This window comes from Lactuca virosa, chromosome 8 (assembly GCF_052849685.1).
Source record: "Lactuca virosa cultivar CGN04683 chromosome 8, Lactuca_virosa_CGN04683_v6, whole genome shotgun sequence".
Taxonomy (NCBI): Eukaryota; Viridiplantae; Streptophyta; class Magnoliopsida; order Asterales; family Asteraceae; genus Lactuca; species Lactuca virosa.
Window position 1 is genome coordinate 110,198,791 of NC_136433.1, and position 16,785 is coordinate 110,215,575.

Consider the following 16,785-nt stretch of genomic DNA (forward strand, 5'->3'; position numbering starts at 1 on the left):
TGATATTTTAAAAAAGTAAAATGGTGAAAAATCTACAAACTCATAAACATAAAATTACATAAATGGTCATTTTGGTTTATCCATAGTCACTAACTCAATCATTGGTACTTGAAAAGACCAAAATACCCTCACACTTATGACAGTAACAGCATCAGCAAAAAGGGTAATTCACTCAAGTTTTGAAAACCACATAAACTATGTTGGTCAAAAAAAATTAGCAAGGGTTAGGTTTATGACATTTAATAACACACGAACCATATATGTAATTTTGTCTTTTATTAATTATATATTTTTTTACGGAAGTTCGTCTATCTACCCAACCTTTGTAAATTGTAACCTTAATTGTTTTTTTTTTACTTTATATAACGTTATTTTTGCTCATTGCTTTCATTTCACGTCACCTAAATACGAATTCCATATTTATTTTGTTTGGTGAAGTCACGTTGCCTTCGTGCAAGAACCCCTTAGCCGTATCTATGTAAACAGATAATGGAAGACACATCTATTCAAACTTAATTTATGTACGTATGCCAAATTTGTAATCAATTTCACAGTCTGTTTGTTTAATTAGGTGAAATAAGTTTGGTAGCTATCATCGATCGATCTTTGAGTTTTATTTACGTACGTACATTACTTTCTGTATACATATCCAGACGCTAGCTATTCATTCATTCGTAAATTAACATGGCGGTTTCTGCTTCTGCTTCTGCGTATGTTTTCAAGCACGACTACCAACGCCCTGCATCCCTTTTCTCATCAAGATCGCGACTCAGTTACAAACCCTTTAGTGCAAGTTCTAATATGAACTCCTTTTCTATATCTCCATCCACCTCCAATGGATTTTCTCTTTCTTCTTCTTGCTTTCTCCATGCGCATGCTACTGCTTGTTCTTTCCGGTTCACGAGAGTTTCCGTCCACCGTTGCAGGCGTCGCTGTCTTTGCTCCCATCCGCACAGATCTGGTAATATTTTCAAACTTGTGCATAATTAATTAACTCTTCGTCCACTTAGGACACATGTAATTAGGTTTTGACATAATTAAAAAACTAGAAAGGAACTACCGTAATTATGTTTTGACATAATTATGTCAAGAAACAGTTGTAGTCAAGTACGCCATGAAAGCGAAAACTCCAAGTGACCGAAGACGAGTTGTTGTGACGGGGATGGGTGTAGAGACACCAATTGGTCAGAATCCAGATGAATTTTACAATAACCTGCTTGAAGGAGTCAGTGGCGTTACTGAAATAGAGGCATTTGATTGTTCAGACTATCCTACTGTACGTATATATGTCATTATTAGTTCTACCTTGATCTCTCATAATTAATTACGTTGTTGATTAACATAGACATAACTCATGAGTTCCAACTACAGCGAATAGCTGGAGAGATCAAAAGTTTTTCGACTGATGAATGGGTCGCTCCGAAGCTCTCCAAAAGGCTTGATAAATTTATGCTTTACATGCTAACAGCTGGCAAGAAAGCATTGGTAGATGGTGGGTTGACAGAAGGTCGAATGGAGGAGATAGATAAAAGTAGATGTGGGGTTTTGATCGGATCCGGTATAGGTGGTATGAAGGTATATTATATATTAATTAGTTGTTTCAATCATGTACGAAATTGAAACCGAAATGGTTGACGACAAGTTCTTTTAGTTAGTTTGATTAAGGCTGTATAGAAAATCGCATTTTTTTCGAGAGATTCATTATTGTTTGTTTCCATTTATTTAGGTCGTAAGCGACTCTATAGAAGCACTGAGGGTCTCACCTAGGAAGATGAATCCTTTCTGCGTACCTTTTGCAAGTACTAACATTGGATCATCATTGCTAGCCATTGACCTGGTGAGCTCAAATCTGTCGTCTTCTTTGAATTTACAACACTTGAAAGCAATCCACGTGATCTTTGTAACTGATTATTTTCCTGCTACACATTAGGGTTGGATGGGTCCAACATACTCTATATCTACAGCTTGTGCCACTAGCAATTTCTGCATTTTAAATGCAGCAAATCATATCATCGACGGGGATGCTGTGAGTACTTCTTTTTATGCGTGCTTGTTCACTTTTTGTCGTACGATCTACTCCAGTTCTCGACTTAAAATATGTGTTCAAGATGTGAACAAATCAAAGTCACAAATGAATTGATAATTAACCAAAGTATGCATATATAAACTACCCTTAAATTGAAATATCAAACATTATGTGAGGAAGGTCGGATGGTTTTCATCAGGGTGGTTAAGGGTAACCTGTTTGATTGGTCCCTAACAATTTTTTTAACTCGGTCCATCCCTGTTTTATATTTTTGTTGCAATATTTTTGTTGCACGATTGGTCTCTGTCCAAGATAAAAAGACTATATTTCCCTTAATAAATATTTTATAATATTCTTTTATTATTTCCATATTATTAATATATATAAAAAAAACTATTCAAGAATGCCCTAAAAGCCTAAGCACGACGTCAACTCTTTCCCCTTCTTCTTCAGTTCGTCTCTTCTTCCACCTACATCACCTCCATAGCCACCATCGACTATCGACTGTTGATTTTACTCCACAGTCCCCTTATCCTTCTCATTTTTGATATATACCACCAATATCGAAGAACAACCTGTAACCCTCCTTTTTCTGCTTTTTACCCATTGTTGGTCTCGTACGCAGCCACCACCATCCACCCTTCATCCCTCTCCCTTTTCACGGCTATCTGCATCTCCCCCTTGGTCGATTACAACCTAATTTTTGTTTTCAGTGAGCCTCGATTAGGAGTCAATAAAAAAAATTACAATTCATAGACACCCTGTTTGAGGGACAGCCACAAAAACAATCATTAGCGATTTTTGAAATTGATGTTATCAAGAAATTGATTGTCGTTTCAGAAACCCTAAATGATTTTTGGTTTTGGTTTCATAGACCGATGATCGTTCCCTTAGGATTGATTTTGATTTGATTTTGGAATCAGGATTTCAAATTCATTTGCAAACCCATATCATATAAATCAGATGTTATGGACCCTCGTTACAAAAAAAACTCACCAACGTCTCTCCATTTTTCTCATCAGTACTTTGGTTGCAGCCTCCTGACCCTGTTACTAGATTTCAACTGTTATTATGGTTTGGTTTTGCGCTTTGATTTCACGTTTTATTCTAGGTTGGTTTTGAGCTTTGATTTCATGTTTATTTTTTTTTTCAAGTTTGATTTTCAGCTTTGTCTTTGATTTTATTTTGATTTGGTGCATGTGGTGGTTGTTGGTGGTGTATGTGGCGGATTCTGGTAGTGTATACGATCCTGTGCTAGGATGTGGATGGTGGTGATTGTGATCTTGTTGAATCATTGAACAGGAAGGGTAGATGGTCACGTTGGGTGTCATATGAGAGAAAGGAAAAGGGAAAATGGATATGCAGCTCGTCGGTGAAGATGGAGGAATGAGGCAGTCAATGGTGAGAGCTGATTATGGAGATGATGCAGGTTAGATCATTAGCAGATGCAAGAGAGGGGAGTAAAAGGAGTGATTTTTGGTGGTAGGACCTATATGAACTTTTTTAATAAATATCTTTTCTGAATAACAAAAAACTATGATAAATATGAATGCAAAACTATAAGGGTAAAAGTGTCTTTTTATGTATAATATGGACCAGAGACGCAACAAAAACTTCTAGTAGGGATGGTTTGATTTAAAAAAAGTTGTTAGGGACTAAACACGTAGATTACCCGAAACCACATGGACCATCTGTGTAATTTACCCAAAATATAACAATGTCTAGGAAAACTCTATCCCATAAACAATCAATTTTAGTGAGACATTTAATCAAACAGTTACTATGCATGTTAAACTAGGATATATTGATGTTCAATAAGACAATAACATAAGCCCCATAAGGACAAACTAAAAGGAATCGGGTTTGGAAAATTTATATAATTCTTTTTTATTAATAAAACTTAATCGAGCACTATTTCTATCAAAATAAGATTCCACTATCCAAAACATTTTTTTGGAAGAACTATGGGTAAATTTTTCAAAAACACTTAGTTATCACTGTACAACGAGCGAGAAAGCAAACGGGCAACAAGATGTGTCGTTAACGCTTTTTGTATGGCAAAACCAATTCTTTTGAAGTCTACATCCATAGATCTAGATATATAACATTGCTAAGCATGATCCGTTGTACTATATTAAGAAGCTCCACCGCATTTGGCGCAAGGAAACCGCAAATGGTATGAACACGTGTTAATTTTTCATGCACGATTTCTAATGTTTTGTGACTTTGCATGTAGCATCTTTTAAAGCAGCATGTCCCGTCTTGAAACCCCCATCCCTCAAGCCCATGAGAGGGGATACCTATGTAAGGTCCATACAAGCATGTTTCCCTCCAACCCATCAAAAAATCAAAATGTTAGTCGGTCTAAGGGTTGAAATTCCTTTTGGCAGGTCAGTCAATAAAACCGCATGTGCCTCTTTCTTGGCAGGAAGCTCGACACGCTTAAATATGTCAAACAACACATCCCTAACCATATCGTGCCTATATTTGAACCCCAGGAGTTCTTTATAGTGAACTGCATGCTCTTCAATAGAGTCCAAACATGCATTGCGGCATACCATACATATCTCGTCGTCTAGAAATATTAGGATCATGAGCCGATATTTAAGGATATTACGATACTCCACAAAAGACATATGTTGGCCAAGCCTAAAACTATCTAATGAGGCATATTTGTTTTAAAGCCAGCTACATTTGAATTTTTTTTGTGCGAAATAGAAATATTGAATATATTTAGAGCCATAATAAAATTACCATTTAGTATAAGTGTAAAATCTTTCCAGATGTTAAGGTTTCAACTCTCACAGATTAATTGGTCGCCACCTTCATCAGTGCTTTCTCATTTACCAAATACTTTTGCAATCATCTATTATAGCAACATCAACAATGTTCCAAATATCCGTTTTTAATTCTAAAACAAATCAATATTAGAAAAATGAGAATGCACAAATGTATATACAGAAAATGGGTCTAATTACGAAACTCCACATAGATCTGCCCTACATAGACGGATACTATTGACTTGGATCAAATGGTGAATTGAGTATGGTTCCATCTAAGACATACATATTTTATGCCAACGCAACCACCCGAGAAGATTAATTGAAATGATTTTGAAGATGCAGTTGCAGTTGACATCGTACGATGCACCAATCTTACTTAATGGTTTTGTGGATATAATGGTAATTGTCAACATTGAATTCAATCCATTTTTTTGAAGGAATGTATTTTCCCTCCTATGAAGGAATGTTTTCTCATTTTGGATTTGTTTGCCCTCTTTAAAGTTGAACCAAACATGGAATTCGAGAGAATTCAAATCATTTTCCCTCGAATTCCATTTCATTCCTCCCAACCAAACATGAGGTAGGTATTAAACCTATGCAATCAGTTACAGTTACTAAATAGCATTCGCATCACAATCAGGTGCGAGATCAGTTTTTTGTTCCGAAATCAATTTCAATCTGATACCAATTTCACTCCGAGATCAATTCAATTCCGAAGTCATTTTCGGTCCGATGCCAATTACATTCCGAGATCAATTCCGGTTCCAATATTAGTTCTATTCCGAAATCATCTTGTTCCAATTTCAATTCAATTTCTAAATTAATTTTCCCTTTGTTTAAATCTTGTATAAATTTAAACAAGTGTATACTCCACACCTTTCTTACTTGTTTAATAATCATCAAGATTGATTTGGTCAACAAGTCAATCCATTACACTGAAATACACTTAGTGAAACAATTCAACAACAAACCTCCCGCATTTAAGTGTAATCTTGATTAACTTAAAACAAAACATAACAACAACAATAAACTGATGCATAAATGAAATGTCGTGCCGATTGAATCTCACATTAGTATATTGTTCAATCAAAATATTCGAATTTCGGGGTATCACTAAGGATTGAACCCTTTCCATCCAAGTGAATACACGAAGATAATATACGCAATAGTTTCTATTCTCATAATTTCTAACTTGACACTATATTTTACTAGCTTGTGTCCCATCCTTCAGTAAGCATATCAAAGTCAAGTCCCAACTTCTTGAAGCAACTAAACTTCATGCTTATATAGGTAGTTCTTTTGTTCTTGGACCTGCAAATGCAATTTTTCAAAAAACTATTAAGAAATAAAATGTCAACCTCCTTAACTTGCAGTACTAAACACATACCTTGGGATGATAATAATAATGTGTTCCAATCGTTAAATAGCAAGCTTTCCACATTGAATTCCGCATTTAATATTACACTAGATGGGAATTGGGTATCTTAATATAAAATATTTTTAATGGACTTTAAACCCATCCCTGCAACTCCTTGTGCACAAGATCTCTTGCTAACCTTTTGGTTATATGATCAGCCAAATAAAACTGATTTCTCACAAACTCCACAGATATCAAACCAGTCATGATCAACTCATGAATCATGCTATATCTAACACCTAAATGTCTAGACTTCCCATTATACACTTGACTATAAGCCTTAGCCAAGATTGGAACACTATCACATCTGATAGAAATGGTAGACATCGGTTTGGGCCATAATGAAATTTCATAAACCAAATTCCTTAGCCACTTAACTTCTTTACCAGCAGCAAATAAAGCTACAAACTCAGATTCCATGGTTGAGTTGGTAATACATGTCTGTTTCTTGGATGCCAAGAAATGGCTCCTCCTCCAAGAAGAAACACCCAACCACTTGTAGATGAGTGATCCTCTAAGTTGTTAATCCAGTTGGCATCAGAATAACCTTCCAGAATAGAAGGATACCCACTATAAGTTAAACCATAATTTATGGTCCCTTTCAAATACTTAAATACTCTACTCGCAGCTTGTCAATGATGTGAACTAGGATTACTAGTATATCTAATAACCCTTCCTAAAACATATTCTATATTAGGTCTAGTGCTAATTACGACATACATCAGACAACCAATAGCCCTTGAGTATTCAAGTTGAGACACTAGAGATCCTTTATTTGGTAGAAGCTTAAGACTATGATCTATAGGAATACTAACAGGAGAATAATTCTCAAAGTTAAAATTTTCAAATATTTCTCAATGTAATGAGATTGAGAAATTGAAATCCCATTGTTTCCTTGTTTATTTCTTATACCAAGAATTACCTCTGCCTCCCCCAGGACTTTCATTTCAAAACTAGATGATAAGAATTTCTTGGTTTTGTTAACTTCTTCCAAATCAGTATCATAAATCAACATATCATCCACATATAAATAAATTATAACTCCTTTATCAGTAGTATCAAATTTGCTACACACACATTTGTCAGCTTGGTTTAATGCAAAACCATTAGACAAGACAACTTCATTAAACTTTTGATGCCATTATTTTAGTGCTTGTTTCAAACCATATAATGATTTCTTTAACTTGCACACTTTGTGTTCATTTCCAGGCATCACAAACCCTTCAGGTTGTTTCATATAAATTTCCTCATGCAAGTCACCATTCAAGAATGCAGTGTTTCACATCCATTTGGTGAATCACAAGATTATGTATAGCTACAAGAGCTAACATTAATCTGATAGTGGAAATTTTGGCAACGTGAGCATATGTATCAAAGAAATCAATGCCTTCCTTTTGCCTAAACCCTTCGATAACTAATATGGATTTATACTTATCAATTGAGCCATCTACCTTCATCTTTCGTTTTAGAATCCATTTACATCTTAATGCATTTCAATCAGGAGGTAGATTAGAAAATTCCCAAGTACTGTTATGCATGATAGAATCAATCTCATCATGTATTGCTTCTTTCCAAAAATGAACATCCCTAGAATCCATAACTTCACTGAAAGTCTTTGGATCCTCTTCACTATTAAAATATCATTGATGTTGAGACACAATCTCATTCCTTTTTCCTTCAACTAAATATAGTTGAAAATCATATCCAAAAGATTTAGCTTTTCTAGCTCTAGTACTCCTTCTAAGTTCTGGCACAGAACATATACGACCAGAAAAATCTTCAGCTTGAGTTGTATTCTTGTTGAAAGATTTTTGAATCATGTCCCTTGGTCTCGGAATAGATGTAAATCTTTCTTCATCAAAGATAGCATCTCTAGACTCTATAACGGTGTTCATAAACATAGAGTCATTAGATTCTAAAACATAGAATCTGTAAGATTTTGAATGCTCAACATATCCTATGAAGATACAATATATACCTCTTTGACCCAATGTTTTCCGTTTGGGTTCATTGAGCTTTATAACTTCTCTACAACCCCAAACTTTGAGGTAACTCAGATTTGGTACCTTTTTACACCAAAGTTCATAAGGAGTATTCTTACTCCTTTTGTTTGGAGTTCTATTCAAAATATAACATGTGGTCAACATACTTTACCCCAGAAACCTTCACTCAAACCTGAATAGGACAACATGGAGTTAACCATTTCTTTTAAAGTCCTATTTTTCCTTTCAGCAACACCATTATGTTGTGGTATATAAGTAGTTGTGGTTTGATGTATTATTCCAGTTGATTCAAAATAAACTGGAACATAATGCTCACCACCTTTATCAGTATGCAAAACTATTATTAATTCATTTTTATGAAGTTCAACCTGTTGTTTATAAATCTTAAATTTATCTAGAGCTTCATCTTTTGAATTTAGCAAATAGACATAACAATATCTAGATGCATCATCAATAAAAGTAACAACATACTTTTTGTTTCCAAGGGAAGATGTGGCATGGAAATCACATAAATCACTGTGTATAAGTTCCAACACCTTGCTTTCCCTGACAACTTCCTTGAAAGGTTGTCTTGTGATTTTAGTTAACATGCATTTTTAAAATTTTCTTTATTTATACCAAAATCAGGAATTAAACTCATTTTTGACATGTCTTTTAATCTCTTGTAATGAATGTGTCCTAGTCTTGCATGCCATAAATCATATTTATCAAAGTATTACTAGAATTAGAAGAAGCCATGCAAATAGAATTATCATAACTAGGATAATTAATATTAAGCCTAATCATTCCATTATATATATATATATATATATATATATATATATATATATATATATATATATATCTAAAACCCATAAAAGAACCATGTCTTGACAAGATATACTTATCACTTTCTAATACTTGTTTGTAACCACAATTATTCAATACAATTTCAGACACGAGATTCTTTCGAACACCCGTCACATATAAAACATTGTTCAGACACAAAAACTTTCCAAAAGTAAAATAAAGCAAAACAGATATTAAACCCTTGATTGGTTTAGTAGCAACATTTCCCATTTTCACCATAGATCCATCTTCTATTGGTTGAAATTCTTTGAACCAATGAAGATCTTTACATATATGGCTTGTTGCTCCCGAATCAACCCACCATGCAACATCATCATCCTAAACATAAAATGCTTTAGAAATCACAGAAATATAAATCTTAACATATTTAGAACTCTACATGAAAACATAAAACTAACCTTGTTTCCTTTATGGATCCTTGGATCCACTTGATCCAACACAGTCCTTATTTCACTTTACGAAGACTACAATATTTCTTGAAGTTACCCGATTTGTTACAATTCCAGCAAACCTCTTTTGCTTTCTTGTTGGAAGACTTATCATCCTTTCCTTTAAACTTCCTTTTTCCCTTAGACTTCTAGGAATTCTTTGAACTTTCTCCTTCAATCATGCTCACAGAAGAGGAACCAACTTGATTATTTCCTTTTCAGATTGTTATCAAGTTCTTGAGTCCTTAATGAATCTTCAATCTGTAAATGGCTTCCAAGTTGAGTCAAAGTTAATTCCTCTTTGTTATGTTTTAGATTGTGTTTAAAATCTTTACAGGAAGGGGCAGTTTATCAATAATCATAGCCACATAAATGGCTTCATCCATTTTCAGATTGTGTTGAGCAAACTGTCCTAAAATCCGTAATATTTTGTGGAATTGTTCCATAACATGCCTAGAGTCATACATCTTGTAACCCATAAAGTTACTGACAAGAAGATTCTTACTTGAAGCATCTTCAGTCATGTACTTAGATTCAAGAGAATCTCACAGTTCTTTTGCAGTTTCAACATTTTGATAGATATAAAATAGAGAATCAGACATAGCATTGAGAATATGACCACAACAGATGTAGTCATCATTGTCCCACTTTAATCTTCTTCTTGTTTCATCCAAAGTTTCATCTTCAGCAAATTCTGGCATGGGTGTAGTCAAAACATACACCACTTTCAGAGTAGTAAGGTGAAAATGCATCTTCTTTTGCCATCTACGAAAATCTTGCCCTTCAAGCTTGTTTAGTTTATCAAACTTGCTTGTCATATCTTTCACAGAATCGTCACTAGCCATGATCATAAATACTTCGATTTTTGTTAGAAATATGCTTCTACTTCTGTTGGTGATTTGGGATTCAATGCACTTGAAATTTCTGAGATTGTGACTGAAACTTTCAAAATTGTGTTCTTTAACGTATTTTACCATATCTTCTTAAAAACCGTCACAAGACAATTACAACGTTCGAAAAACTGACACAAAACGGGCTTTTAACCATTGGATAATTAGTTTAACCAACAAATGTCCACCAACAGTCAAAACTGACACAAAATTGTCGTTTTAACCATTGGATATAACACCGAACAACACGTGTTCCAATGTGAAATTTCTGATGCATAGCGTTCCAACGAGTTGTGATCAATCGCAATTGAATTGTGGTAACATGTTATCCAATGCGAAAGTTTCGATGCGTTGTGTTCCAACGAGTTAAGATCAACCACAATTGAACAGTAACCACTTTCGTTACGAAAATGCATTCGCATCGCAATCAGTTTCAGTTACTAAATCACATTCACATCACAATCAGGTCTGAGATCAATTTCGTTCCAAAATCAATTTCAGTATGAGACCAATTTCACTTTCAGATCAATTCAATTCCGAAGTCATTTTCAGTCCGATGCCAATTACATTCCGAGATCAATTTTGGTTCCAATATCAGTACTTCACACATTCCTTACTTGTTTAATATTCATCAAGATTGATTTGGTCAACAAATCCATCCATTACACTTAAATACACTTAGTGAAACAATTCACTATGGTCAACTGGTTATTAAAATACAAAAAAAAATATTGGTGTATCGATATAGTTATCTATTAGATGAGCCTTAAATATTTTAAATTCTACTATATATTATTTCTATTTCAAGAATAAGGGCCTAAAAATAAACATAATTATTAATGAAAATAGTAGTAAAAGTTGATATTTATTAATAGACCATATCTATTAATAAATTTTGGTGAAATAAATTGTGATCAAATAATGTTTGGTGTTTTTCGGAACCAACATACGTTTATTAAGAAATGAAGGGAGATGAAAACCCAACCTCACATTATAAGACAGGGAGAAAGAAACAAGACCTCACCACAACATAGATAAATTGACCTCCCTTATACTACTTTACATAAGTGGATTAATACACTAATCTGGCCAATTATATACTTCATTATTTTTTCTATGTTTGAACCACAAGAACACCAATGATTGGACAATGTATACAATCTTTGTTGATGCAATCCTTGATTGATTAAAGGTTCTATCATTTCTCGTTTTGCACATACATCAAATCATTCCATAGTAGATACCCTCCAAGACCTTTTTCTTTTTTGGAGAATTCCCCTATGTCACTGTAAATTCTAGAACTTCAGTCGTGTTATCAAATAAGGGCATCGAAATATCACACCATCTGAAGATCCATTCGTGTGTATTTTTGGCAAAGGGGCACATGCATCGTAGGTGGTCATATGACTCCTCTACTAAATTACACCCACCATCCATAAAAGATGAAATATCAATTTCACGATTCTTGAGTGCCACTACAAAGGGAATATAGTTTTGAACTGCCCACCAAAAAGACACGAAACTTTTGTAGAAACTTTTTTAAGCTGCATAAAGGAGTTGCATCCGATCCACTGTCAGACTTTATCATCCTCCTTCTACATGCTGCAACTGAGAATTGCCCGTTTGAATCTAGTTCACATGACCATGAATCACTGCTTGAGTTTAGACGAGTTGTTCCAAGGATTTGCATCAGTTGGTTCACATACCGTGGCTCAGGTTGACTAGCCCAAAACCATGAAAATTCATCATCATATATTCGATCTGAGATCTTGAATTTCTTATGCGACTCCAAACAATATAGATCAGAAAAAACAAGTTGTAGTGGTCTGTTTCCAATCCAATCATCCTTCCAAAATAACGTGTCATCTCCAGAATTAACCGTTCTTTTGATAATAGTACTCATTTGAATGCGTTGCTTTAGCTAACATGACCTTCATTCAGGATATATTGTTCCACACCCGCGTTGTAGATTTGTTAGATAGCTCATATGGTGATCTCGGAATACGTAATTAAATCATTAAATGGCCTTTAGTTATCCCAGAATACCTAACTAAAACATAAGTTTATACTTTCCATATTATTTTCCTACAAATCATCTTATTTTTAAAAAAAAATTAACTTAAAATCATATAAAATTACCCAATCATTCCGATAAATTAATCCCCATGAACCAGGAATCAATTTTTTTTGACCTATTTAAGATTTCTTTATTAAAAGCCTTATAAGCTTATTAGTATCAACTTAAATATCTTTTTTTAACTCAATTTATTTGTGAAAACACATGTGGACAAACATGGTGCGTAATTATTTTAGCCATATGTGTCAAATTCAATAAAAGTATGACATTTTTCTAAAATAAATTTAGTTTATTTGGGTAGATTTTTATTAAGATGACATCATAAATATTACACACACATATATATATATATATATATATATATATATATATATATATATATATATATATATATATATATATATATATAATTCGACCATCAGAACCCAGTATACCATTGTACGTGCAACCCTTCAAGATGGCAATTACTTTCTAGATTGACTAAACTTAATTGTCTTATAACCAATTTATAAGCTAACACAAACATCTTAATTAATTACCATCCAACAATAATTAAGTAATAGTTTTCCTAAGTCCATCTTTATAATTCAACATTATGTCCATTTTTTTAGTATGTTGAGAATCTTGTAGGATATGATGCTTTGTGGTGGCTCTGAAGCTCCAATTATACCTATAGGTATGGTCTTATTTCTCTTACAAGTCTCATCGAGCATTGAAATCAAGATAGAAACAATAAATCCACAACCATTCATGCAGGAGTTGGGGGTTTTGTGGCATGCAAAGCTCTAAGTGAGAGGAACAGTGATCCTACCAAAGCTTCACGTCCATGGGATTCGGTTCATATATATATTATTTTCCGTACTTAATTCTTTTGTTACCTAGCTAGATTCTTTGAAAGTACCTTTACATAATGATCAGGGTCGTGATGGATTTGTTATGGGAGAAGGAGCTGGAGTTCTGTTGGTTGAAGAACTTCAACATGCTAAGGTATGTTGATGACAGTTACTATACCAAGAACCGAAAAGCTGGTCATATGCTAATTAATGGCGATTAGTTTTCCTATTTGATCATATACATATATCTTAACAGAAAAGAGGTGCTAATATCTACGCAGAAATTTTGGGCGGAAGCTTTAGTTCTGATGCTTATCATATGACAAACCCTCACCCTGAAGGTATAATCTAATTCATGACATGTTAGGCGGATATACCTCCTGTTTGATCCTATATCATAATTAATAACTATTATATATGGTGAATTTTACATAACAATATTAGGTGCTGGTGTTATATTATGCATGGAAAAGGCTTTATCTCAATCAAGGGTATCCAGGGAAGATGTGAACTACATAAACGCACATGCTACATCGACACCAGCTGGAGACATCAAGGAATATCTTGCTATAACTCATTGTTTTGGCCAAAACCAAGAGGTGAATTAAAGGATACGTTAATTACTATCTTATCCTTAATTACCAAAGCTAATTGCATGCATTAATTGAATATGTCATGAAATTTAATTCTACAGTTAAGGGTGAACTCGACAAAATCCATGATAGGTCACCTTCTAGGAGCAGCAGGTGCCGTGGAAGCCGTTGCAACGATACAAGTAATGCAAGGAAGCAATTTTTGGTTTCATTTTCTTGAATCGTACTCTTTTTTATATTCATTTTTGGAATGTGGATATATGTAGGCCATACGAACAGGTTGGGTGCATCCAAATGTTAACCTTGATGATCCAGATAAAGATGTGGTATATATAATATATATATAAGCTCATATATATATATATATATATATATATATATATATATATATATATATATATATATATATATATATATATATATATATATATATATATATATATATATATTATTTCGCGGACCATTACATGAATGGTCAATAATATCATATATGAATGATCAGGACATAAATTTGTTAGTGGGGAAAAAGAAAGAAAGATTGGACATCAAGGTGGCGATGTCGAGCTCATTTGGTTTCGGGGGTCATAACTCTTCAATATTATTTGCGCCTTTCTCATAAATGGTACATGCAAGTGTAAGCGTCAAAACATAATAGACTTATTCAACTATGCCCATAACTCCTCAATATTAGTTGATGTAGAGTCAAAATTATTAAGATGTATGTTTTTTCACTAGCTTTCGTCTTCAGTCAACTTGTTGTACAACAACCATAGTTTAACTAGAGTTATACCCGTCCGGTGACCGGGTTGACCAATGTAAGAAAATATATTGATTTTATATTTTTTATATAGCATTCTACTTTCATTTGTTCTTATTATAGCATTATACTATGGCAAATATTCCAAATTATAGTATTTATGTCATTCATATAAAAGTTGTTATTTTTTTTTGTACATAATGCTCTTAGATTTGGTGATTTGTTTATTATAGCATCCTACTTTCAAGTACATTGTTATTTTTTTTCTATAGTTTAACTTAATTATAGTATTTGAAAAATATATTTATGAATCGATTGTACTTTTAAAATTATTTACTAAAAATTTTTAGATAACAAAAGGTCTGACGCAATATTTAAAAAAAAAAAGATGTTTTCGAACATAAATGCTTAATCAATGAAAATAAATCTATTTTCGTCATTTTCTACAATGAGAATAGTATCAAACTTAATCATTTTCTTTTTTTCTACCATCAATATTATACCAAACTCTTCATAATTTATACATAGTCATAAATCTATTTTTGTCAATCTTACAAAAACAAAGTAGGGATTGAATTAGAAAATAGAACACCGCTCCGAGAGTGACTTTAAATATGGATGTAAAATCATATATGCTATTGTTTTAAAGTACATTGTTGTATTCAATAACTTTTGTAAACTGTTGCTATTTCTGGAAATTTTGGTAGTGTACTTTTTTATCTTTATCCTTTAAAAAGGTTTCAGCCTCATACTTATCTTTTTAACCGGTTTTATCAACCTACCTATCTATTTAATTAAAGAAACAAATTTAATATTTATTATATTTTAAGACAAGATATAGAAAAAGCACATTTCATATGGTTGAAATGAGAAATGTAGGATGTAAGGAAACAATTGTATTTTTACACACAAGTTGGCTAATCTTATCAAGAACCAATATCCTTCATCAAAAGAGCACCCAACATAGAGAGATTGGTAGCCTAAATGACATAGGGATGCAAAGGTAATATGTAAAACATTTGGATTTCTGCCATTAAATCCCAATGCTCATATTCCTCTTTGATTTTTAAAGGTTTAAAACATTTTTTTTCTTTAATGTTTCACATTCTTCAAGAATAATAAGAAGACCTGATTTTGCATTCTTTAGTGTCCAAGAAAAACATTAAATCTATCGTCGTCAAGAATAAATAGGAGAACTCTAGTTGTTCGATTTCATGAAGACTACCATTTTGAAGAATATAATTCTTCTTATTTTTAATTTGACGCTTATGTGTTTATGTTATTTGTAGCTCAAACTATAATTCTTTTCATGTATTTCTAAGTCAAACTATGTTGGTTTATGTATTGCAAGTATTTTTCTAGGTTTACGATGGTATATGTATTGCAAGTATTTTCTTGAAGGAATGCTTTAAAGACTATAATTCTTATTATTTCAATTTCGACTGTTGTGTTTTGATGTGATTCTGAGCTCAAACGAAACTGATTTTTAAAATAGGTTTCTTGTTGACATACGTAATTAAAGAAACTTATTGAAGGTTGTAAACATACACAAACAATAGAAGCTTTCCAAAATTTGAGAAACATACTTGAGGCTTGGGGTATATGTGGTGGGGGGTTGAAGGTGGGGTGGGGTGGGCGTGAGTATATATATATATATATATATATATATATATATATATATATATATATATATATATATATATATATATATATATATATATGAATGTTTGTATCGATAGGATATACTCAAGTATGAATAACAATGAATAGACAAACTAAGTAAAGATCAAACAAAAAAAAGAACAAAAGTAATCACAAGGATGATTTCACTAAGAAAGAACGTTTTCACCAAGAGAACGAGGTCACAAATATGGTCACCAAGACATACATTAGGGTTTCACCCTAATGTTGATTATATACGATTACAATAACTGATATCCCACTAATTAAGGGATGTATACCCATCTAAGTAAAGGTCTGATCCTAATCACTAAGATTACATATCAAATATCTATTATATATATAAATATAACTGCCTAATATGAATAAGATCACCAAGATCATTGGTTCACGCTGATGTTGATAAGATCTGGTGCTGACACTGGCGCTGGTGGTCAGCGTGTAGTGTT

General features: G+C 33.0%; 1 protein-coding gene across 3 annotated transcripts; it reads left to right on the plus strand.

Moving 5' to 3' along the window:
• The first annotated feature begins 526 nt into the window (after positions 1-526).
• LOC145133485 (3-oxoacyl-[acyl-carrier-protein] synthase II, chloroplastic-like) lies at positions 527-14,773 on the plus strand. Of its 3 annotated transcripts, none has more exons than XM_079068420.1 (13): positions 527-961; positions 1,092-1,276; positions 1,372-1,575; positions 1,727-1,837; positions 1,931-2,026; positions 13,104-13,149; positions 13,230-13,309; positions 13,392-13,460; positions 13,563-13,647; positions 13,751-13,905; positions 14,001-14,081; positions 14,166-14,225; positions 14,402-14,773. In XM_079068420.1, exons 1-13 carry the CDS (start codon positions 685-687, stop codon positions 14,516-14,518), a joined length of 1,566 nt encoding a protein of 521 aa, XP_078924546.1. In that variant the 5' UTR covers positions 527-684; the 3' UTR covers positions 14,519-14,773. The 3 variants fall into 3 exon arrangements, with proteins under 3 accessions (XP_078924546.1, XP_078924547.1, XP_078924548.1); XM_079068421.1 differs by having other exon boundaries at positions 1,098-1,276; XM_079068422.1 differs by having other exon boundaries at positions 919-961; positions 1,050-1,276.
• The last annotated feature ends 2,012 nt before the right edge of the window (positions 14,774-16,785 follow it).